Source organism: Sarcophilus harrisii, chromosome 4, assembly GCF_902635505.1.
Source record: "Sarcophilus harrisii chromosome 4, mSarHar1.11, whole genome shotgun sequence".
Lineage (NCBI taxonomy): Eukaryota > Metazoa > Chordata > Mammalia > Dasyuromorphia > Dasyuridae > Sarcophilus > Sarcophilus harrisii.
In genome coordinates, this window is record NC_045429.1 from 156666326 (window position 1) to 156689853 (window position 23528).

Sequence of the window (23528 nt, forward strand, 5' to 3'; positions counted from 1 at the left end):
TCTTATTATGCACAAACCCATCAGCATGGAGGTATTACACAAGCACATAAGCAATAACTGCAGAGGTATTAGGGATGACCCTCCCTCAGTCAGTGAGAGGCTCTGATGTGGTGTAACAAACATGAATTGTACACACAAGTACGGAATAGCAAACAATATAAATCAACATGGTGTTGGAAAAGATCACCAGAAGTCCTAGAAGGTGGGTATGTAAACAACAGTCACACATACACCTTCTTCAGCAGCCAAGAGATAGTCCAAAACCAATCTATTGTCCATTGTTTCACATGTCAGGGAATCCAATGATCCCCCTGAGTTTAAAGAGTCACTCAAAAACCCTTGGAGATATCAGTTTTTGCCACACAAGAGGCACCCACAGCAGTCCTTCATCAAGGACACAGTGTCATAGAGTGGGTGAACCTCCCAGCACAACCAGATCAAAGCCTTACACCTACCCAGTGCTTGTGGCTAGAATTTTATTAAAGGCCACTAAGCGAGCAGTACAATTATCTGGGACAAGACCTGACAAGAGATACACCTTTTATACCAATACACAAATTAATGTGTGTTGTGAGACCATCCCAGAGTGGCAAATTTTATTAGCCATGGCTCCAAATTTTACATGGGTCTCCATTAAAGATAACTAGACTATTACATAATTGGCAATGGACTCTTGAAGAAAAAGTTTCTAAAGTTCCTCTTCAAGGACCAACAATCTTCACGGATGCATCCAAACATAATATTTGTGCTGTGTACTCTCATGATCTAACTATAAAGAGAGTAGTCAGAACTCCTTTTCAGTCCACTCAGCAGAATGAATTGTACGCGATCATTCTAGCTCTTACTTATTATCCAGGAGACATAAATATAATATCTGATTCGGCCTATTCGGTAGGTGTGGTACAAAGAATTGCCACAGCCCAAATAAAATTTGCAGCCTCTAATATATATCAGCTCTTTAAGAAACTTCAAGAGCAAGTGAGAAAGCATCCAGGTAAGATCTATATATTACATGTCCATTCTCATAGTGGACTTCCAGGTCCCATATTTGATGGCAATTCAAAGGCAGATAGCCTTCTAACTATGTTGGTCAATACCCCTTTGTTCCAAGAAGCTTCAGGCATCTCATTCTAAATATCATCAGGCTGCTCTCAGAGCTTTACGCTTACAATTTGGAATAACAAAAGAGGAAGCTAGGAGCATAGTAAAAGCCTGTACGGCTTGCCTTCCTTTCCACTCTCCTACACTGCCTCCAGGGAAGAACCCTCGTGGTTTGAGACCCAATGAAATCTGGCAAATGGATGTGACCCATTATAAATCTTTTGGTAGTCTGTCTTTCATCCATGTTGTGGTAGACACCTTTTCAGGATTCACTTTTGCAATGCCAGCAGCAAAAGAGACAGCCCGAGTGGTCACTGAATTCCTCATACAAGCATTTGCCATTATGTGTGCACAAGCAATAAAAACAGACAATGGTCCTCTTATACTTGAAAACATTTTGCACACTTTTGTCACAGTATAAGATTTTACACACACGGGCATACCTTTTAATCCTCAAGGACAGGCAATAGTGAGAGGAGAAACAGAGATATTAAGACACTACTCCAAAAACAAAAGAAAGGGGGAGCCACAGGTAACCCTAGAGAACTTCTAAATCTAGCTCTTTATACTATTAACTTTTGATTTTTGAAAAGATGCACTGGCTCCAGCTGACAGGTTTTATAACCCACGGAAGGTCAGTGTCCAGTGCGAAGCAGCTCCACTATCTTTAGATAATCGCCAGGTGATGTGGAGAGACCCAGAAAGAGGTGAATGGAAAGGACCAGATAGGTTAACTGCTTTGGGGAGAGGGTTTGCTTGTATCTCTACAGGTGGAGAAGGAATCAGATGGGTGCCAACGAGCCATATCGCCTTTGTCCATCTGAGAGAGATGACAGACCTTTGAAACAAAGGAGAAGACCCAAGAAATATCAGGGTGGTGCTGTTGCTGATTGTGCTCACCATTGAAAGAGCGTGGCAGTTATGGCGTTTGACCTCATGGACATCAAAGATTGTCGACTTCAAAACCCTCAGGAATCATTGGATTCTCTGAGACATAGGATTCTGAAAACTCTCAGGAATCTTGGATTCTCTGAGCATAGATTGAAACTCAGAATCATTGGATCTCTAGACATAGATTTAAAACCTCAGGAATCATTGATTCTCTGAGACATAGGACTTGAAAACTCTCAGGAATCATTGATTCTGAGACATAGGACTTTGAACCTCAGAATCATTGATTCTCTGAGAAATGATAAGACTGTTCAACATTAAAATCTGCTGAATCATTGGATTCTAACACATAGAAAAGACTTTTCAGACTTCAAACAGGGAGATCATTGATTCTGACATGGAAAATGGAATAGATTGGTTTGACATTCTTGGCTTAAGATAGAATAGTGACTGTTGTTTAATACCCAACACTTCTAGGACTTCTGGTGATCTTTCAACACCATGATGATTTAATTGTTTGCTATTCCTACTTGGAGTACTAATTCATGTTGTTACACACATCGAGCCTGCACTGACTGAGGACGGTCATCCTTGAATAGCCTAGGCATTGCTATGTGCATTTGTAATACCTCGCCATGCTGATGGTCAGTAAGACCTTCAGTCCAGATATCCCTGCACCCATTTCTTTAGGTGCTTTTCATTACTCCTGAGAGTCAAGTGATCATCTCCTTTAGTGCTTTCCTCAGTTTTCTGAGAGTCAGAGGCTGTGATCACCTTTTCGTGCTTCACCTCTTCCTGAGAAGTGAGGGAGCTTAGATCACTCTCCTTGAGCTCTGACCTCCCTGAGGAGTCAGGGATGGCATGACCTACGTGTTCTAATAAAGAAAGCGTGGAAATGTAATGGGCTGAGGTTTGAGCTGATGACTGAGGTCCCAAGTACATGAGGCTAGATATAATTGGCTATACTTGATGTAATTACATGATTGATTAAGAATGGTCCCTCCTCACTTCCTTTGACAAGTCCTGATGTGTTTATAGAAATGAGGATTTTGTAGGTGGAGGCAGAGAGGAATGAAGATGTTGGGAGAGATTGGCTGGGTTCGAACTAGTTCTGTTGTGTGGCTGCTAGTGAGCTAGTTGACTCAGCTGATCACATTTGCTATCGCGATCTCTTCCACCTCCGATCCTTCTTCACTGAGAATAAAGACTGACGATTTTCCCCTAACCTGAATTCCTGTCTCCTGCTGATCTTAAAATACACGATTTTCACAAATGGTGATCTGTTTGGCTCTGTGTTGTTTAACATTTTTATCTATGATTTGGAGAAAGGCATACATGGCAGATTTACAGAATTTATGACACAAAGCTAAGAAGGACAGGCTCAGCATTATCAGTAAACAAGAATTTTTTAATAAATATTTTAAAATGAAATTTAATGGGGATAAAGATAAATTATTGCATGGAAGTGGGAAAAATCAGTTCCAGAATATGAGAGAAAGTATGGCTACATAAAAGTTTATCTGAAGTTAAGCCTAAGGTTTCAGTAAATTGCAAACTCTATATGAGTCAAGACTGATATGAAAGCTAAAAAAAGCTAACTTAAAACTTGTATTGAGAAGTATAGCATCCAGCACTAGGGAGATGATAATCCCACTATAGTCTGCCTTAGATCACATTGTATTCAGTTCTAGGGATCATGTTTGAAAAAAGATATTGATTAAATTCAAGATTCTAGAGAAGATAACTTGGATGATGAAGAGTTTCAGAACTGATTGAAGATGCTGTTAAATTAGTTAAAAATCTACATGGGGAGGAATCTAATGCTTTCCATCTTTTAATTATTTGAAAAGTTGACATATGGAAGTGGGATTGGATTTATCTTGTTTCTCCCCAGAGGAAAAAAATAGAAGCAAAGGTTCAAAATTGTAAATAAGCAAATGTAGTATTGTGTTGAGGGAAAGTTTCCTAATAATTATTGTTATTCCTATATTGGGATGAATTCTCCCTGATGGTAATAGGCTTGTGAAAATGAAAGACTTCAAAATCTGGGTGACCACTTGTCATATGTGCTGCAGGAGGACTCTTGTTCAGATATGGGTTATTCAGAAATTCTATGATCTTGTTATATTAACTATTGAGATAAAAGATCTATGAACTCTTAATTAATAGGACAATTCAGAGCCATTAAAAATATTACCACCAGCTTTAGATAAGTTAGTTAAACAAACCTTTGTTCAAGTAGTTCTATATTTCACTTTTCTAAATCTATATCAAGGCCTGTTATTTTGTTTACTGGCGTTATTGGAAGACAGCTACATTCATTTTACTAATGATGAACTCTTTTCAGGTATGTTGACTTTTCAGTAGCTCTTAATGGCTCTTAAAGTTTTTGTTGATCCCAGATAAGAGTGGCTAATCTTTTACAGGTTTTTAAAATATATGTATATATACTAAAGTTTATACCTCCTTTTGGTTCCTCAGATATTGATTACACATACACAAATATACATGTGCTGCCTGTATTTGTAAATGTACAAATACCAAGGCATAGTTTCTCTCTCTCTCTCTCATATATACATATATATCTTTCTGTGTGTGTGTATATATATACACACACATGTATGCACATACATATATATGAGACATATAACCAGTATTTCAGTTCTTGCTCTTTTTTTTGATTCCTTCATCATGTATTTATTTAATAAATAAATAATTATAAACTTTATAATTATCATATTTATAAACTTTGATTATTATATTGTCTTAATTTAGAATTATTACTATGATTAAATCACTCTGCTGGGCACTTGGAAACTGCTAAAAAAAAAAAAGATAAGACTAATGTCTTAAAAACTGTTCTAGCTGGTACAACCCATGCATACAAATAGAAATATTATAAAATAGAATATTATCACTTCACAAGTAAGGTATGTTGATGTTTGCATTCATAGAAGGGCAAAAGCTTTCTGGCTATGGGAATCGGTAGGAAATAACATTTTGAAGTTGTCTTAGAAGATGGGTTGAAGATACAATTGAAGAGTATTACAGGAACAAGTAAGGGAAGGAGGCAGAATCATTTGAGTGGAGGCTTGGGTACTCTTTCTTGATATTTGCTGTGAGAGAACTATGACAATTTTGTGCCTATAAAATGAAGAAGTTATATTAGGTCAAGGTTTCTTAATGTGCCTCCTTTCTACCACCATTGATAGATTTCATGGGTCTTAGATAGAAAAAAAAATTGCATTTTCCTCCCAATATAACTGGTTTCCTTTGTAATCCTATATGTTTTATTTTATGTCCTTAGAAACAATATTCTGAGAAATGGATCCATAGATTTCACCAACTGCCAAAGAGATGCATATTTTAAAAAAAAGTACTCAAGAACTTCTACACAAGATTACTAAATTCTGATGTCCTACCCACTTCTTTCTTTGAGCTTGATATTCTATGGCTTGGGCTATTTTGTTGCTTAAAAATCTTAAAATTAAGCTGTTTTGTGATATTTTATCTTAAATCATTTTCAAGTTAGAAGTGCCTTTAAGAGAACCTAGTATGAATACTTAATTAATGGACTTCCCCAACATTCATTTTCTAGGAAGAATGAAAAAATTTTGCTTAAAATCTCACAGAACTGGAATAGTTCTATGATGCAAAGTCCTGATCTTAAAACACTGCTTACCCAGATCCATTTTCACTTACATTTTATTTTTTACATGTACTTTCATTTTACTTTTCTGTTTTCTTTAGTAATTTGCAAAACAACAAAACCCCTTCCCCCTCTCCCCTCCCCCCACAAACACCATATAAGACTGAGCTCTTTACAGCTTTTTAGGGTTCCCTTGATAGCAATATGCATCAGTTCACAAAAGCTCAATATGCTAAAGGAGCATTGATCTGGGATTGCATATGAAAAGTGCTATTGGCTCTCAGGCATGAAGGACATGTCTATGATCCTCTTTTTAAAAAATTTTATTGATATTTCTTTTTGGCATCACCTTCTTTGTTCAATGTGTCAATCTCCTTTCCTTCACAGAGAGCCATCCCTTCTAATCAGCAAGATCACCCCACCCCCACCCCCCAGTCTGCAAATAAGAGATAGAGATATATTCTTGTATATTCTTCTTCATGGTCATATATTGACCATAGATTTATTGCTGTTACAAGTCAATTCTGCATTCACAAATTTTCCTCGAGTGACTGAGATGAATGATAGAACTGGAAGATGTCGTTGTTGCTAACATATCTATCTATCTATGTTGTTAATTCTGGGACAGTATGACTATTTAGAACTCTGGGTGGCTGGAGGATAGAACTTATGTAGATGTATTCGCGGTTCTAAATGCCACTGTCTTATTTCGTTGTTGATGATTTATGTATATCCTCTTTTTTGCACCCTGTCTGCTAGCAGCAAGGGAGTGTTAGCCAGTCAGATTTCCCCATTGTGATGAGTGGTCTGATAGCTATATTAGCCTATATGAGAAATACAGCCATTTGGATTAATGCATTCAGGTCAAGCTATGACAGTTAAAGGGATCACATATCCATATTGTATATAAAAAAATCAGAAATCCATAATTGTGATAGAAATCATTAAAATTACATCTAAAAATCCTCTTTATTAAAAATATTCCCTTTAGTCTGATTATAAATCTACGCATTTCTTATTTACTATTTAGGAATTAGTACTCTCTAGTGACACTTGGATTTTCCCAGCTCTCGGAGAGGGAATTCAGAAGTTTGCTCTGCCACTGAGATACTGGCTTTGAAAAGGCGGAGATTTCAACCTCCAATACGGTGTCTTTACTACAGGAGAGAGCCTATCGTATTTCACTCTAGTGCTTACTCTGTAATCCAAGCAATAGCCACGCAGTCTGTTTTATTGTTTGTAGAGTCCTTCTGTAGATCCGCAGCTTTTCATAGACAGAAAGGAGAAAAAGGAGAGAGGACAAGTGGGAGGGTAGATGAATGAGTTGTATCAGTCTGAAGGAACGGAGCACTTTGATGTTTCTCCAATAACTCCTGTTTAGGTGGGAGAACTATTGCCTTTGTGGGAGATAGGCAAACTGGGACCCTAAGTTAAAACTGAGTCTTTATTCCCCAGGGCAAGGAGGAGTTACTTCCTTATGCAACTGCAGGCTGGATTTCAGTCCCTGTGGGAGAAAGATGACTGGGAGAGGAGTAAGATTACAGTCTTGGAGGCTAGGTGCACAAGGAACAAATGGGTGTGCTTTGGTGCTATACTGCACAAAGTCTTAAGCTTTTTTGGAACCAAGATCCTGCTTCATTTTGATTGTTTTTCTTTTCTGCTTTTATATTTGACTGTGGATGAAACATCCTCGAGGAAAAGGACTTGGGAAGATTTATCAACTTAGTGACCAAGTGCCAAAGAAGTCTGACTAGTTAAAACACATTGTTGCTCTTTACTCCCTGTTCTGGATACCCCTTTCAGCCTCTGCCTCCCACTTCCTCCTCTTTAAAAGGAATGGCCAGAAGTAACCCTTTTGGATTTTGCACTGAATGTTGCTTAACGAGTGCGAAGGTGAGAAGAGCACTGTGTTAAAGGACCAGGAGCAACTTTTTGAGAGTTTTTTGTGTAGTCTGATTTTTGTATATAGTGAATTCTGATGTAAAAGAAGATGAAAAAGGAGTGTGCTTCAGGTTCCTTCAGACTCAAGCCAAATTCAGGTTCTCTCTCACGTGCTGTAAGCTGGATAAATTTCTCCTCCTTGTCCAGGCAGACAAAGAGGTTGTTCCGCAGTGATGGAGAGCTCTCAATATGTGGGCAGCAGGTAGAAGATGATGATGAAAATTGGATCTACAGAACTCAGCACAGAAAAGGTGACCACTTTATTTTGGATTTGTTATTTAGAGTTATTTTGTTTATGACAATACTTTGACTTTATGATTTTTGTTTTATGCATCTCTTAAGGTGATTTTCAGTAGTATTTGCTTACACGTGTAGAAACAATTTGCTCTCAACAAGCTTGACCTCTTGTCCTCCTAAGGAAAAACAAATGTTCCTCTTCTTCATCTTTAGCTCTCCCCACCAAATCTACATTTGTGGAGTATTAATAGAACAACACAACCACAGTTTTATTTGACTTTTTCCTGGAATAATGCATTATGAAATTTAGGGCAATCATATCTTACCTTGTTACAATTATGGTATCTTCCTTATAAGAAGAGATCCTGTGAGTTATATTCAATCTCATCAGTTTTTATTACATTCCTTCCAGATAAAAAATAAATAGGTGATAAGTCTCTCTTGAATTGAAAAAAATTAGTTGCATAGTGGTAAAGGGACTTGTCCTTAGGTCTTTTGATCAGAAGGCGATTAGAATCAAGTTCTCCTAGTAGTACTAGTTTTGTGCTCTTTTTCCTGGATTAGACCATATGCTACTTTCCTTAATGTGTAGAAAAATAGTAATCTATGTGGAAATGTGGAACATTTTTATAAACATCTCTATTGTGTGTCTGTATGTGTGTGTTTAGAATTTCTAAGATTTCACTCAACTGTGGCTAAGGACTTTTTGGTGGTGAATGAATGCCTAAATTGTAAAATGGTCTCTCCTTTCTGTGCAGGGCTCTGCACGGTCTGAGAGCACTGTGTCACTCTGACAAAGGAACCTAGTTCAGACATTCCGCATGACTGTGTTCCCTTGCTTATCACATTCTTTCCATGATGGCTTTCTCCCTTGTCAGGACCTTTCAGTAACCTGCTCTCTCATTCTCTTGAGACACAAAATGAATAACCTGACCTTGCTTAATTTGTTTTTATATATTTGCATCTTTGGAGCTTGGGGGAATGGGATCAGGAAGAGCTTCTTAAAATTAGGCCTTCAGTATATATAGTGAGACTGAACAGGTATTAAATTATTACCCCATTTTCAATTAAACTATGGTCTTAATATTTAATAACACATGAGGGACTAATTCTGAAATTGTTTTGATATGAGCAGTTGAACTATTTTCTAAAGTTGTCAGTTTTGTTTCACACTTAGCCAGTCAACTATGGTCAATAGATGAAGTGTTAAAAGCCTAATTCTAAAGTGCTTTATGATACAGGACAGACAGTGTAAAATGGGTACATTTTTCTTTCTTTTCAAGAACTAGAATATGAATTTTTGGTTTTTCAAATTTAGGAATAAACCACAATGTTTTCAGTAATAGTTGGGTTGTAACCTTTGTAGCAAAAATGTTAAATGGTGGGTGTAGGCAGCAGTGAGGTGGAAACAAGAGAATGTAACTGGCAAAATCCTGGATATTTTTCCCTCTAGAAAGTTGCTTTCAGTTTTTTCTTTTTAAAGTACCTAAATTAATTGAAAAAAAATTAATTGTATTTCAGAATTTTTATAAGAGTTTTATTTATAAGAATTTCTCCAGGGAGAAAGAGATTCTGCTGAACTGGTATATGTTCATTTCATTTGGAATCAAATAAATACTGCACACTTGACTTATAAAACATAATGAAGTCATTGTAAAGAACTCAGGAAAGGGGAGGACTTGTTTGTGTAGTTGAACATCACTGTATAAAAGATTGCATCCTTTATCTCTTCTGCTAGGGAGTATAGTTAAGTGAAGAATAAAGAATTATTTTTACACTGCTTACATTTATGTGGCTTCTGTAAGCCTTTAGGCATTATGAAGTATAAGCTTCCTTGATGTGTGAAATAGGTTTTACTCAAAAGTTAACTCTAGAACAAAATTCAGCATCTCTACTCCCATTTTAAATGTTTCTGTGTAAATAGTTCTATTCCCAGCTTTGATTTACTGTCTTCATGAAAAGTCTTGCAACTCTGTGTTCATTTGGAAGACTGTGATTCTGACATTGTTTATGCTTCATGAAATGTAAAAAATGGAAGAAAAGTTGTAGATTAGGGCATATTTGGTATCAGCACTAAATAAAGGTAATTATGAGTTCCTTGAGGGTAAGGACTGCCTTTTACCTTTCTTGGTATCCCCAGTGCTTGACACAGTGCTTGGCACACACTAATTGATGAATAAATGTTTATTGCTTGACTGACTGATTGACTGATACAGTCAGGGCTACTAGTGCCTCATAGGCATGTACAATTTTGGAGTTGCAAATAGGAAGTTGTACCATCTAAAGGAACATAATTTCCTTTATCTTACTCTCAGTGACTCCTCTGACACTCATAGACAGACATCATCCTTAATTTACATTTGCTTAATTTTGATTGACTATTCTAGATCTTGAAACAGACCAGAAAAAAATCAGCCTTGTAGCTTCATTATCTTATATGCTGTCTTCTTCATTGAGGCTTCTAATACACTGACCCCTAGGGTTGGGGAGAAGGAAGAAAGGGTATTCTTCTTCCAAGTCTTTTGGCCTTTCCTCTTTAACCAAAAGACTGTTGCAACTCCAGGTTTGTGGCCACACCACAATTCATACTTCTCTCTGCTGCTCATGAGCAGTAATAGTGTGACTGGTATATTTGCCTTGTATTCTATTAATATAAATTTAAGAAAAAAAATTCCATATCAATAATCACTTATACTCAGAACTTTTCAAAATATTCTAAATTTAGACCTGGAGGGACTCGAAGACTATCTAGTCCATTCCCTTATTTTACTGAAGGAAACTGAGTCCCAGGGACTTGCCTGAGGTCATAGGCAGTACCAGGCAGAATGTCAACCCAAGTCACTTGACTTCAGACTGATGTTCCTGTTTTAAATTTCGATTTATAATGAAATTCTGTCTCTATGACAAAATGCAATAAAATTTGTTTCTTGATGGTCATCTAATGAGGACAGAAAGAACACCAACCTTGAGGATCCCCATCCTGGGCTCTCTTTAGCCGTGTCACTGTATAAATCACTCAGGCCCTTTGAGCTTTGGTTTAATGGAAAGGATGGTAATTATGTCTATGTTTCATATTTGATTTGAGAATTTCTGAATGGTTGTTGAATCATTTTAATCATGTCTAATTCTCCATGATCCCATTTTCTTGATAAAGATACTGGAGAGGTTTGCCAAGTTCTTCTCCAGCACATTTTACAGATGAAGAAACTTAAACTAAATAGGGGTTAGGTGACTTGCCCAGGGTCACAGAGGTACTAAGTGTCTGAGGTTAAATTTGAACTCAGGAAGATGAGGCTTCTTGACTCCAGGCTGGCTCTCTGTGCCATTTAGCTGCCTGGAGACAATTTGTAGTGGAGTGCTTTTTCTAAGTTCTTGCCCTGAAAATTCATGTTTGTTCAGTTTTATTGATTCTTACGGCTATGAAAGTGAGCTTAAGCAGAAAATACAAAAGGACATATACTCAGTTAACATTTAACTAGCAGCATTGGTTATGTTAATCACTGCACCACCACAAAGCTTTCTTTTATTGTCATTTGTCATGCTGTGATGAAAGGAAAAAATGAATTTATTAGCAATAACTATCAGCTATCAGATTTTTAAACTGATGTGTTCCACTGCGATGGCACATTATGTTACAACTGCTTTAGCAATAAAACTCAAGGGCATGCATTTGGTGTCTCCAGTATTAGGTTCAGTGTACCGTGTAGTGTTTTATAAGGTGTCTGTGAAGGAAAGTAGAATTCATAATTGCAGTAGGTGAGACAGTATAAAGCTTTTTATGCAGAGCTGGAGAATCTGGATGAGATTGTTCATTCCTTTTATTTATTTTTTTCTTCTCATTCAACAAATTCTTCATTGAGTGTCCAGTGTATGCAGAACATTTCATTAGTTTATAGAAATACACGTATAAACTTCCCTACATAAAAAAAAAAAGCTCCTTGCTCTCTAACTCTAGACATTATGGGAAAATGCAAAAGTTTTTAGAGGATTTTGAGTTCAGAAATAGAAGAAGAGATAAGCTATAGAAAGCAGAGTTTTAGAAGTTGAGCATTATGGGGCAAAGGCACATTCACAAAAAAGTCAGCTTGTTTCCTTAGTGTTTTATTCTCCTTCCATAATCAAGATTTCTTCACCCACTCATTTTTTTTTATTAAAGCTTTTTATTTACAAAACATAGGCATAGGAAATTTTTCTACATTGACTCTTGCAAAACCTTGTGTTCCAAATTTTCTCCTTTCCCCCCACCTCCCCTAGATAGCAGGTAGTCCAATACATTAAATATGTTAAAATATATGTTAAATACAATATATGTATACATATTTATACAGTTAACTAGTTGCACAAGAAAAATCAGATCAAGAAGGAAGGGGGAAAAAACTGTGAAAGGAAACAGAATGCAACCAAACCACAAAGAGAGTGAGAATGTTATGTTGTGTTCCACACTCAGTTCCCACAGTCCTCTCTCTGGGAGTAGATGGCTCTCTTCATCACTGAAGAAGTGGAACTTCTTCACCTACTCCTAAATCCACCCCCTTATGGCCTAAATTCACTTTTTATTTAGTTCCACTAACTCTTTAGATTATAAATTCATTAGGAAAAGACCCAGCCCTGTGTCTATAACATTCTTTCATCTATCAATGGTAGTATAGTCACCACATTTGGAATTTAACATTATGGTTCCCAGTGTGCTGCATTAGGAAGTAGAAATAGTCTTAAGGAGATGGACTAAAGACGGTGGAAGTTTGGGTTATAGGTTACACAATTTAGAAGGTTTGAGCAATCCCAGGGTATTTGAAATAGGAGTCCAAAGTTTTTGGGGAAATGTCTTAGATGCTTTTTATTAAAGCTATTAAAGAGATCAATTGCAAATGTATTAATAACTACTGAACTAAATGTCTGCAAATTTTCATGAGAATATTCTATATATGCATTGAGATAGGAGGATTATAATAAATGATATTCTATAGCAGCATGTATCTTTAGAGATGATTGAAATTTGTAGAGAATTTAAAATTTTACTGTGCTAAATGTTTATTCATGATTTAAAAATTAGATTTGATAGAGGAAAAATTCCATCTTAGAGACTTTTCTTAAAAATAGTACCTACCATGCATATACCATAATCAAATAAAGTCAGTAAGCATTTAATAAATGCTTGGTAAAATCATGCAAAATTCCTTCAGAAATGTAATTGAGATGACAATTAACCTAGGGGTTTTTCTTTCCATCCCCACTTCCTCTTTGGAAGTCTACATGTGAAACACTCACTTAGATCCTAATAAATGATGGAGAACAAACCACTTAGATCTTAATAAATGATGGAGAACAAACTTCCTATACACAAAGATCCTTTAAAAAGGACTTGCTTATTGATATAGCTATGTATAATAATTTGTATGCATGTATATTCTATAGTATGTAAAGAGTTTGTGAGCACCATGATAGAATGCTGAACTTAGAGTCAGGAAGACCTGAGTTTAAATCTAGTCTTAAACCTTGAGCTTCTTTACTACTTCCTTAGTTTCTTCATTTGTAAAATGGATATAAAAATAAAAATAACACCTACTTCCTTAAGATTGTTATAAGGATAAAATGAAATAATATTTGTAAAATGCTTTGCACACCTTGAAGTACTAAAAAAATTCTTGTTATTATTGTAAAACATCAATTCATTTACATCTCCCAAAGGAAGGATAGCTCTTTAAGTTATGAAATTATGAGTAGCAGTAGGTTTTTAGAGATGAAAGGGAGTTAAAACAGAAGGAAAGTTAAATAATAAAAGGCTACTTAAGATTTTATCACCTGAGAGGTATAAACAAGAATGTGTTGCAAATCAAAGATTTTATATTTTTAACTAATTTTTTTTAGGCAACAAGAAACAGGAGAGAGGGGGCAGGGATTAGATTGGATTGGAACAGAAGAAAGAGAGTTGACTTTGGAATGGGAAGAATGAAATTCAAATCCCTGGCTTAGCCCCTTACTCTGTGTGTGATCCCATAAACTGTTTAAATGCTCTGGGTCTTAATTTCTTCATCTATAAAAATGAGATGGTTGAACTAAGTGATGTAAAAAATCTTCTCCCGTTCTATTCTATAATCTTTGACTATTTTGGAATATTCTTCTGACTCTTAACATTCAATTCATTGGATATTTTATGGATTAATTCTTTGAAACCAGGACTATATATTTATTAATGCAGCAGTATAGTATAAAAGAAATCCATAGAAAGATAGCAGTATTAATGTGTAAAATAAAGCAATGGACCAAGAAGTCAGAAAACCTTAGTTCATTTCTCTTCTATATCATTTAATTTTTAACTTGTTAATAACATACAATTATTAAATTAGTGGCTTTCAATAATTTCCTCAGGAATACAGGAAATCGGGAAAAGTCAAACCTGTAGTAAGTATGTCTTAAATAACTTTGTAATTTTAAATTGATATTTTGTCTAAATCAACAATTGTCTTATCTTCCATGTTTCTCTGCGAAGATTTCTTCTTTACCTTCTAATGCCCTGGAGGGAAAAAAAAAACTTTGATATTTTGCTTTTTTCTAGTCATTTATAAGGTATTTCATTTCTTACCTTCAAGTTTCTCATCTGGAAATAGAAATAATAATCCCTGCTCTACCTATTTTACAGGATTGTTAGAATTAAATGCAATAATAATATTTGAAAATAACTTTTACTTGTGGTATATAAATGTAAGCTATCATTATTTCCTAAATTTGCTCTCATCAGATTTCTGAAAAGAGAAGTCATGTTTTGTCATATAATCAACTTTTTAGTTAATGATTTAAAAGGTAGAGATAGGTAAAATAACATGATAATTGAAATCCTTCCTTATTTGGAACAGAAATTCTTTTTTCTGGTCACCAATCTTATGTACCTACTCTTTTTTCACTAAGCTTGGTTATAATACTAACATGTCAAAATTGACTAACTTGAATTTTAGCTTTCCTGCCTTTTATGGTATTTGTACCATATTGAGTATTTGAGTAAAAGTGTAATACTTTTACCCTTAGATAAAAGAAAAATCTTATGACCAGAATGGGAAAAAGAAAAGAAAAAAGTAAAAAGAGTAATCCATAAATTGATTAATCAGTATTTGAATAGTTTAGAACTGACTATATTTGGAGATATTCTTACAACTCTTTTCCACTACTATAATTATTAAAAAATAGAATCTTGGTCTACAATTTAGTTAGTAATGACTGTGTATGTCACAAATAGAGAAGTAAGGAAATAAATATCCAAGTTAAACTTGACATCCTCTTAATTTCTGGGAAAATTACTAGAAAATAAAACCTTAAAAATTATTTGAAACCATTGAGTATCACCCAGGATACTTTGATATTTCATGATTGAGGCGTAGAACATCACCAGAATAATATAGACGTCAAAAAATTGGTCAATTGTTTCAGATAATAGAAGCTTCTAGTTAATAATCAATGAACATTCATTAAGTTCTTAACATATGCTGGATATTATGCCAAGTGCTAGAAATACAGTTATGAAAAAAAACAGTCCTAGCCTTCAAGAAGTTTATGCTCTAATGGGGAAAGACAACACACTGAAGGAAGTTGAATAGTAGATTTGGGGGTGAGGAATATACGGAAAAGGGAAATGGTGGAGAAGTCAGAGAAATCCTGAGTAGCAATAACTAAGGTGGAAATAAGGAGATATTCGTTGTTAGTCCTTTCCTTAAATGGAGATTTTGAAGTTCATGGTTCTACCCCCAATTACAGGGATAGATGGGGACTGAGTACAGAGACTGATTTGATCTTGCAGATTGATGAAGTTTTTACAATGAGGAGCTTCCTGGTGCATGATAGAGAAATCAGAGAAATCTCAAAAGTAATACAGCCTGATGAGAAGTGAGGAGATGTTTGTCCTGAATTCTCTCTTTAAATAGAGACTTTTGGAATCATTCAGAAAACTGTTTAGTTTTTCAGCTTTTCTGTTTAATTCTGGGCCCAGGTCATTGTTCATCTAACTTATGTCCAGTTTTTTGCTATTCATCAGAAAGTAGGAACTAGTTTGATATGATGAAGCAGGAAATAGTCATTGAAAGCTTTTGGCATGATGAAAGAATTTGTCACTTGTTAGTGCCTTTACACATAGCTGCTCCATTTAGTATTTTATGAATGAATGAATGAATACATTGCCTTGGGTTTTAACTTTTGTGTATTGTCTCTGATTAAACTGTAGGTATCCTCAAAGTAAAGTCTGTTAATTATATCTCTTTTGTATATGTCATAACATTGATGCTCAACAAATAATAAATGAATAATGAAAACAGTGTTTAAGGAAGTAATGCTATGGGATGGATAAAAGTGGTAAAATGCCTAGAATCAGAAGAAAATATGGTAGTTTAGTTTAGGCAGAATGGTCCTTAAGGCAATTCTAAAGACATCTGAGAAAAGCATTCTTGGAACCCCATGTGTTCACATTATCTCTCTTCATAGGCTCACAGTTTTGCTTACTAACTATTATGGGATTTTCTATTCCTGGCCTTTTTGTTTCAAGATAACATTTACAGTGATCACTATTTGCCTATGTGGATGTGGGCTTAGAAGATTCATGTATAATCAGTAGTGTCTTACATATGTTTATATATAAGGAATGTATTTTGGTTTGAAGCTACTGTTTGAAGAGCCTGGAGCTGTTTGCAATAATTGCCTCTTTGACTTTTGGTTTGCTCCAAATTTTTACTTAACAAGAGTCATTTTTCATCCAACTTGCTTTTTATTTTAGGCTCTACTGTATGCTCTAACCAAAATCCTGCCTCTCTTTTTGACTGTGCTATGTCCAAGACTGAATCTTCAAGATTATACCAAAGGATCATGTGATCTGGCAGATCTGGCAGATCCTATCAAGTTGGAAAGACTCCAATTATGGGGCTTAGATTATATGTCCATATTTTGAGGGCCATTCTAGCTAACTTTGGAGTAGATTATCACCAGGTTGGCTGAAGAGTGTTAAAATTTTTTCTGGAATGGAAACTCAACAAGACAATATGCTAAGGACATAAGAGAGGTTGTAATCTGTTTTGATGGAAGCAGAGAAGACATTATACCAAACTTTTTACAAATATTGCTTCTTTTTGTCCTCACAGTAACCTTACTAGGTAGGTGTGTTATCCGCATTTTACAGTTGAGGAAACTTGAGACAAGCAGAATTTAAATGACACACCCAGAGTCACACAAGTACTGAATTACCCAAGGCCAAATTGGCCAAATTTCTGACTTTAGTCCTGCACTTTATTGGCTATATCTAGAAGCCCATACTTAGGAGTGTGTATACCCATACCTGTAAAATTACAGATCCTTGAAATATTAAAATAAGAATTATGTGACTAGTACTGTGCCAAAGGTGTCACATTCTAGATCTTTAACCAGAGAAAAATAAACCAGATGCCTTTTTTCTGTTTCCTCTCCCTCTGTTGATCCTAATACCATTTAAAGTTTTTCCTGCTTTCTGAATCTCATTCCTCAATTCAGTATTCTATTACTAAAATCGCCAGGAAAGATTTCTGGCTTTGCAAGACTAGATGGGTACTTCTGGTTGCCCTCTAAGTAGGAACATTTCTTATGTTGAGCTGCTCCAGAGTTTTTAGCTTTAGCTCTGAATACTGACTTTCCAATGACTGAGGGGAAAAGGATAGAATCGCCTCCAAAACACTGTGATACTTTGAAAATGCAATATTCATCTTGATAGATAAAATATAAATTGAAAAACAAAACTTAAGGTTTTGGTTTTTTTTTTTTTTTGTATGACTATCATTTCTTATCATCACTATATTTTCCTAAAATTCTTGTTAACTTTGTATCTAGAAACTTCAGTTAGAGTGGATCCTGAGTAAGTGGTTTTGTTGGATTACAGTTTGAGATAAGATGGAATTTCTACCCCCAGCTCAAATCTGTCTTGCTTAACTTTTGATTAGTTGAGGTTCTTTTTCAGAATACAAAAGACAATTTGTGAAATAACCTTGGTAAATGATTATGCCTGCTGCTTGACTTGGCATGGTTGCTGAAATCATTTTGCCTGATATTTTATTTACATGTCATTTCAGAAAAGTACATAGAGGATTTTAAACTTTGAGTACTTTAAAAATACTTTGATTTCTACTCCCAAAGAGTAAATTTGTAGCTGTGTTAATCAAAACTATTTTCCTGGGATTAAGTTATTACTTTGTAATATTGCAAATTTTTTCTTTTTAACTTTGTGATTTTATCTTTTTCCTGATAATGGTACTCTTTTTTCCCTCTGTTTCCAGACTTTTTCAGTGACTCAACCCTTCAATAGTATACTCTTGTAACAAAGAAACATATTTAAGCAAAACAAATCATATCCCCCAAAATGTCTGCATCATTCCATGTTTTGGAACTTTGCCGAGAACCAGGACATGTTTTAAAATTCGTTCTCTGTAGTTATTAGTCACTTGTGTTGAGTTCTAAAAGTCTTTTAATGTAGTTTACTTTATGTATTTTTATGTAGTTTTTTTTAAGTAGTTTTACTTTATTGTATTTATCAAAAAATTTTTTCTTGGTTATGCTTTGGTCTCTATCAGTTCTTGTAGATTTTTTAAAGTTTCTGTGAATATTTCATATTTGTCCATGTCTTTTCAGTGCAATGATATTTTTGTTTAATTTCTCAATTTGTTCACCACTTCCTCAATGAAAACTGTCTTTTCTTCCTTTTTTTTAGAGACAGACAAACAGACTATGAGAGAGGAAGAGAGTGGGGCAGAAGGAAGAAAAGATGAGGAGAAAGGCGAAACATTTAATAGGTTACTATGTCCCAGGCACTGTGCTGAACCCTGAGAATACAAATACAAGGAAGCAATAGTCTTTGCCTTCAAGGACTTTATATTAGAATATGTTATGACAGATCTAGGGTCACAGGACCATTATGCATCTGAAGCAGGATCTGAACATAGGTCCTTATTCTAAGGCTGGCTTTCTATCTGTTAGGCCATAATGCCTGTAATTTTAACAAATAAGTCACAAATCTAATTTCATTATATTCTTTAGGTCTATGGAGCAGAAATGTTATATTTGTATATTTTATTGACTCTATATATAATACTGATGGACATGGGTTTTTGACTAGGGCAGTAATTTCTTTTTTGACCGTAGTTTTCTGAGAGCAAGAACTGCTTTGTTTCTGTCTTTTATTCTCAGCTCAGTGCTTTGAAAATAGTAAGCACTTAAAAAAATGGAAAACAACAACAACAACAACAACCTGATTATAACCAGGATATATTTTGCAGACATCTGGGAGGCTACTCTTCTTTTATTTTATAAATATTAAATAAATCTAAGTAGACATGAAATATCTGCCCTAAAGATTCTCCTCCTCCTTTTCTTTCTTTCTTTTTCTTCTTTTTTTTTTTTTAAAGGGGATCTCTCTAGTAAACAGCACAATGTCAGGCACAGAGGAAGTTTTTAATAAATGTATATTGACTGTTCTGTTATTATGGAGACACAAATACAAAAGTAAGACAGCCCCTGAACTCAAGGAATTTCCATTCTAATAAGAGGGGACAGCAAATACAAGGGAGTGTTGGCCAGGGAAATATGTTTGGGGTGGTTGGGGAGTGAACTGATAGGACTACCCATTAATATGAACTTTCCAGAGGAAGTGGTGAATAGTGCTGCTTAGGTTATTGTTCTCATAACCATGATACCAAGGAGCTCAAAGTTAGGCACTTCACCTCCTCCTCTTTTCCTTGATGTTCAGACCTTGCTCATCAATTTTTTTCTTTGTTATCTATTTATTACTTATTAGTTCTAGCCTTTTCCAACTGGACCACATTTTTGAATAATTTATTTTCTGAAGAACTTTGCTAACTTGATTTTGGATATTATTATTCTAAAAGTAGCAGTGAAATCCTAGGCACTAAACTAACTGATCAGAGAATAATTTCTAGTTTTGTTTTTGATTTTTGGGCATTTGAGCTAATTGTACTAAATTTTAAATATTTTGCTATAATCATACCTTTTCTTTCTTACTACATAAAATGATCTTGCAAAAAAGAATGTAAAGTAAGAGCTATGTGGTGGGCAAAATCGTTTTGCATTATTATTGTATGTGCATATTGTGACTTTTTTCTATGCCTGAGAATTTAATTGTCATTGGTCCCTTGTAAGTCTCCTAGTTTCATCCTTAATCAGTCTTTTCTTCTATATACCAGATGGCTTCCTTCCCTCTACTAGGAGAAAGGAAGAATTGTGAAACCATGCCAAATGTAATGCTGACCTCTTGATATTGGGCATAGGAAAATCTTAAAGGACAGGAATATTATCCTATCCTGACATATAATATAGGGTGGCTATTCAACTTAGAGCAAAATCATCATATCTGAATTTCTGTTCCTACTATTCCATGTCTTTTATGTACACTGTGGGCATGTATGTAAGGCATTCACTCTATATAAGAAGGATTTCTTTCACAAGCCTCTATAAAATAAACCTCACTGAAGCATATCTATGTGTTAGGAGCATTGCTTGGAAATTGGCAGGCATGATTTAATGATTACCAATTTAAACCTTGTTCCCCCTGCTGGAAGGCAACATAGGCAGACCTACTAATGTACTTTGGCTGATTAGTTGCACCTGCTGTCCATCCCCAGTGGGGGACCACATGACCACATTGTCTGACCTATTTACATTTTCTTTCTGTAGATTTCTCTGCTCTAGTACCCATTGACTCATTGTACCCTATGGAGAAAAAAATATCTTTGGATTTCTTTCTCTGCTTGGTTTTATTTTAGGAGTACTGTGCCCTCTGATATCAATGTCTATAAGTCTGCTATTATGTTGGAAGAAGAAGTCCTCTGTAAGGACATTTTTTTGCAGGCTCTCTGATTTTATTCTTATCACATGACAAACTTTGTAGTCATGTATGTCCATGATAATGCCCTACTACCTCCACCCCACAATCACTTTGTATCTATTTTGCATATATTCTCTCCTAGGCCAGATTTGTAAACTTTTCAAGGAGGGTTAGTGTGTGGTTATGTGGGTGTGTGTTGTAAGAGAAAGGAAAGTGAGAAAGACAGATGCTCACAAGTCCATTTCTTTTCCTGAAAAAATGAACTCATGATATATAGGACAGAGGCTATTTGGTTCCTTTCATTTCTGCTTGGCTCTATTTTCCAACATTTTTCACTATCTTCCTCTGCCTGTCTTTCCATCAAAATCTATAAGAATCAAAAACTCTGTTAATTTAATTTGGATGTGAGCTTCAAGTCCTTCATAGGATTTCTTTTTTTTTTTCCTCCAATGCAAAAAAAAAAAAAAAGAAGGAAAGAAAAGAAAAGTTGATGCATAAGTGAGAGTTATTTTTAGAGTAGTGTGTTAATGTTGTTCATGAGCATTTTATAATAAAACATAGAAGTCCTTAGACATGGTATTTTTTGTTGCCTCCAGTTTCAGTATTAAACTGACTGATAATTATTTTATTCTCCTTTATTCACATGAGAACCTGTGAGCTGTCCTACTTAGTTATATTCATTTATTTCTCCTGGTTTCCTTTTTATTGAGAATATCTATATGGACAAGGATCCATTCAGCAACAAGCTTAGAGATGGTATAAAAACCAATGTGATTCACAAGACCCTCTGCCTTACCTTTTCTGCCATTGTGCTTTAGTTCCTATAGAAGCATAAAAGAAGACCATACATAATTGAACCAGTTTATATTTCTATCTTTTTCATGAATTGACATAACCAATATGTTAATCATTAGTGGTTAACTTTCAAGTGGTAAATCTCTCTTACTTAGCTAGGATACTTCTTGGAAAAGCAGACCAAATTTACTGAAATATATTGATATTGTAACACCATGCCTTGTTTATGAATCTATATAGCCACAAAAGTTTGCCATAAACCAATTTCCATACATGACTCTTAGGTATGTGCCTTCTTTACTCTTTTCCAAATAGATTTCTGTCTACTGACTTGTCTGACAACTGGCCAAACAAGGATTGAAAAAGAGAAAAGGACAAAAAAAAAAAAATCTGTCTTAATTTCTACTTAGGTTTTTTTTGTGTTCTGGCACTACTAACTCATTTCCTTTCATATAAGCATATTGCTGTCTTTCAGCACTTTTCAACTCACTGTTCCCTTCTATTTGGGTCATCTGTAACATTTAATCATTTTTTACAAGTATAGAATTAACCTCCCTCCCTAAATTTCTTATCTTCTTCATGTCTGCATCTTACAATAACACCAAGAAATGACATTCTCTAATTCTAAATGAGAGTAGGTAGTAAATTCTTCCTTTTATTAATAATTCAAAATCAGAGGTTTTTGACTGCACATATTTAATTGGATTATATTAATAAGTGGGTATTATATGATCAGTATATATCCAAGTTCTTCCTTCTCTCCAAGCCAGCATGGGTTAGACTAGATATTAGAAGACCATTTAAGTCACCATATCCTGCTGAACAGATGATCCCTATATGGCAGGGTATGTTTACTTGCATGGTGCTATATGGGTTGAACCTTTTATGCTTTTGATTGACCAGGAAGCCACTAAACACAACTTGGGTCAACAGGAAGTTTGGACCAAAGGAGGCATACCTTGCTTGCCCCTTTCTCACTCTTTTCCCTCCTACACTTTTTACCCTTCAACTAAATTTGTGATTTAACACCTTTTAGGAAGAATCTAGCCTACACCATTTGAGATGGAGGAGACGTGAATCCTGGTAAATATTGGTTCCATATGTTGAGGGAATGAGCTTCCCTCAAGTTCTGATTTGTTTTTTTAAATGAATTCATTAATAAAACATTAATACTATACATAAACTCTATTCAGAACTCATAAGAAGTCATTTATTAGATAAAATAAAATAGAATAGTTTGTGTGGTATCAATTAAATGCTTAATTGATTCAAATTCACATATAAAATAGAAGTGTGACTTAGTGGAAATTGAAATAAAAAGTCATGGGTTTTGAATTCTGACTTTTATTACTTAGAAAACCTTATTATCTTGGACTTGTTACTTAATGTCTATTTCCTTATGATTAGATTGTAGAATCCTTGAGGGGCAGATACTGTCTTTTGCTTCATTTTATGTACTCAGTACTTAGCACAGTGCCTGGCACATAGTAGGTGTTTAATACAGACATCTCTAAAATGGGGATATTTGCTTTACTTACCTCTTAGTTTAATGATCAAAAGGCCAAATAGATAAATAAATAAATAGTTTGTGTGTGTGTGTGTGTGTATATATGTATATATATATATATATATATGCATACACACACATATATAAGCCCCCCTTCAAATCTTAAAGCTCTTATAGATAAAATCTATTATATACAGTGAAATCAAAACTCTATAGATAAACTAATAATTAGCAATTTTTTCCGAATTGAATTTCATTTATAGGTAGCAATATCTTTACTTTTGTGTTTCTGTATGAATCTTGTAATTTCTTCTTTGAGGCATAATCAGATGATGGATTTGATCAAGAAGAGACAATATAACACAGTATCTTCCTTTTTTCCTTTTTTTGTGACTGACAATTTAATGAATTTTTATTATTTATCAATCATATTAACTTACATTTTTGATATTGATTTACATGTAATTATGGTACATATATGAATAATTTATATTAAATTTTATTTAGTTTTAGTATTTAGCATCAATTTATTTTAGAAATGACAATTTTTTTTTTTTCCCAAGGGAGGG

At 34.8% G+C, this 23528-nt stretch overlaps 1 protein-coding gene across 4 annotated transcripts in view; it reads left to right on the plus strand.

Moving 5' to 3' along the window:
• The window catches only part of NHSL1 (NHS like 1), a 262895-nt gene that overhangs the window by 117244 nt on the left and 122123 nt on the right, over positions 1-23528 (plus strand). For 2 of the 4 annotated variants that reach the window (XM_023503238.2, XM_031964197.1), the window contains exon 1: positions 5789-7833. The exons of the other annotated variants lie outside the window; for them this stretch is intronic. In XM_023503238.2, the coding sequence (XP_023359006.2) occupies positions 7632-7833 (202 nt within the window). In that variant the 5' untranslated portion in view covers positions 5789-7631. Of the gene's footprint in view, positions 1-5788; positions 7834-23528 lie in introns of those variants that run through there. 4 annotated transcript variants of the gene reach the window in all.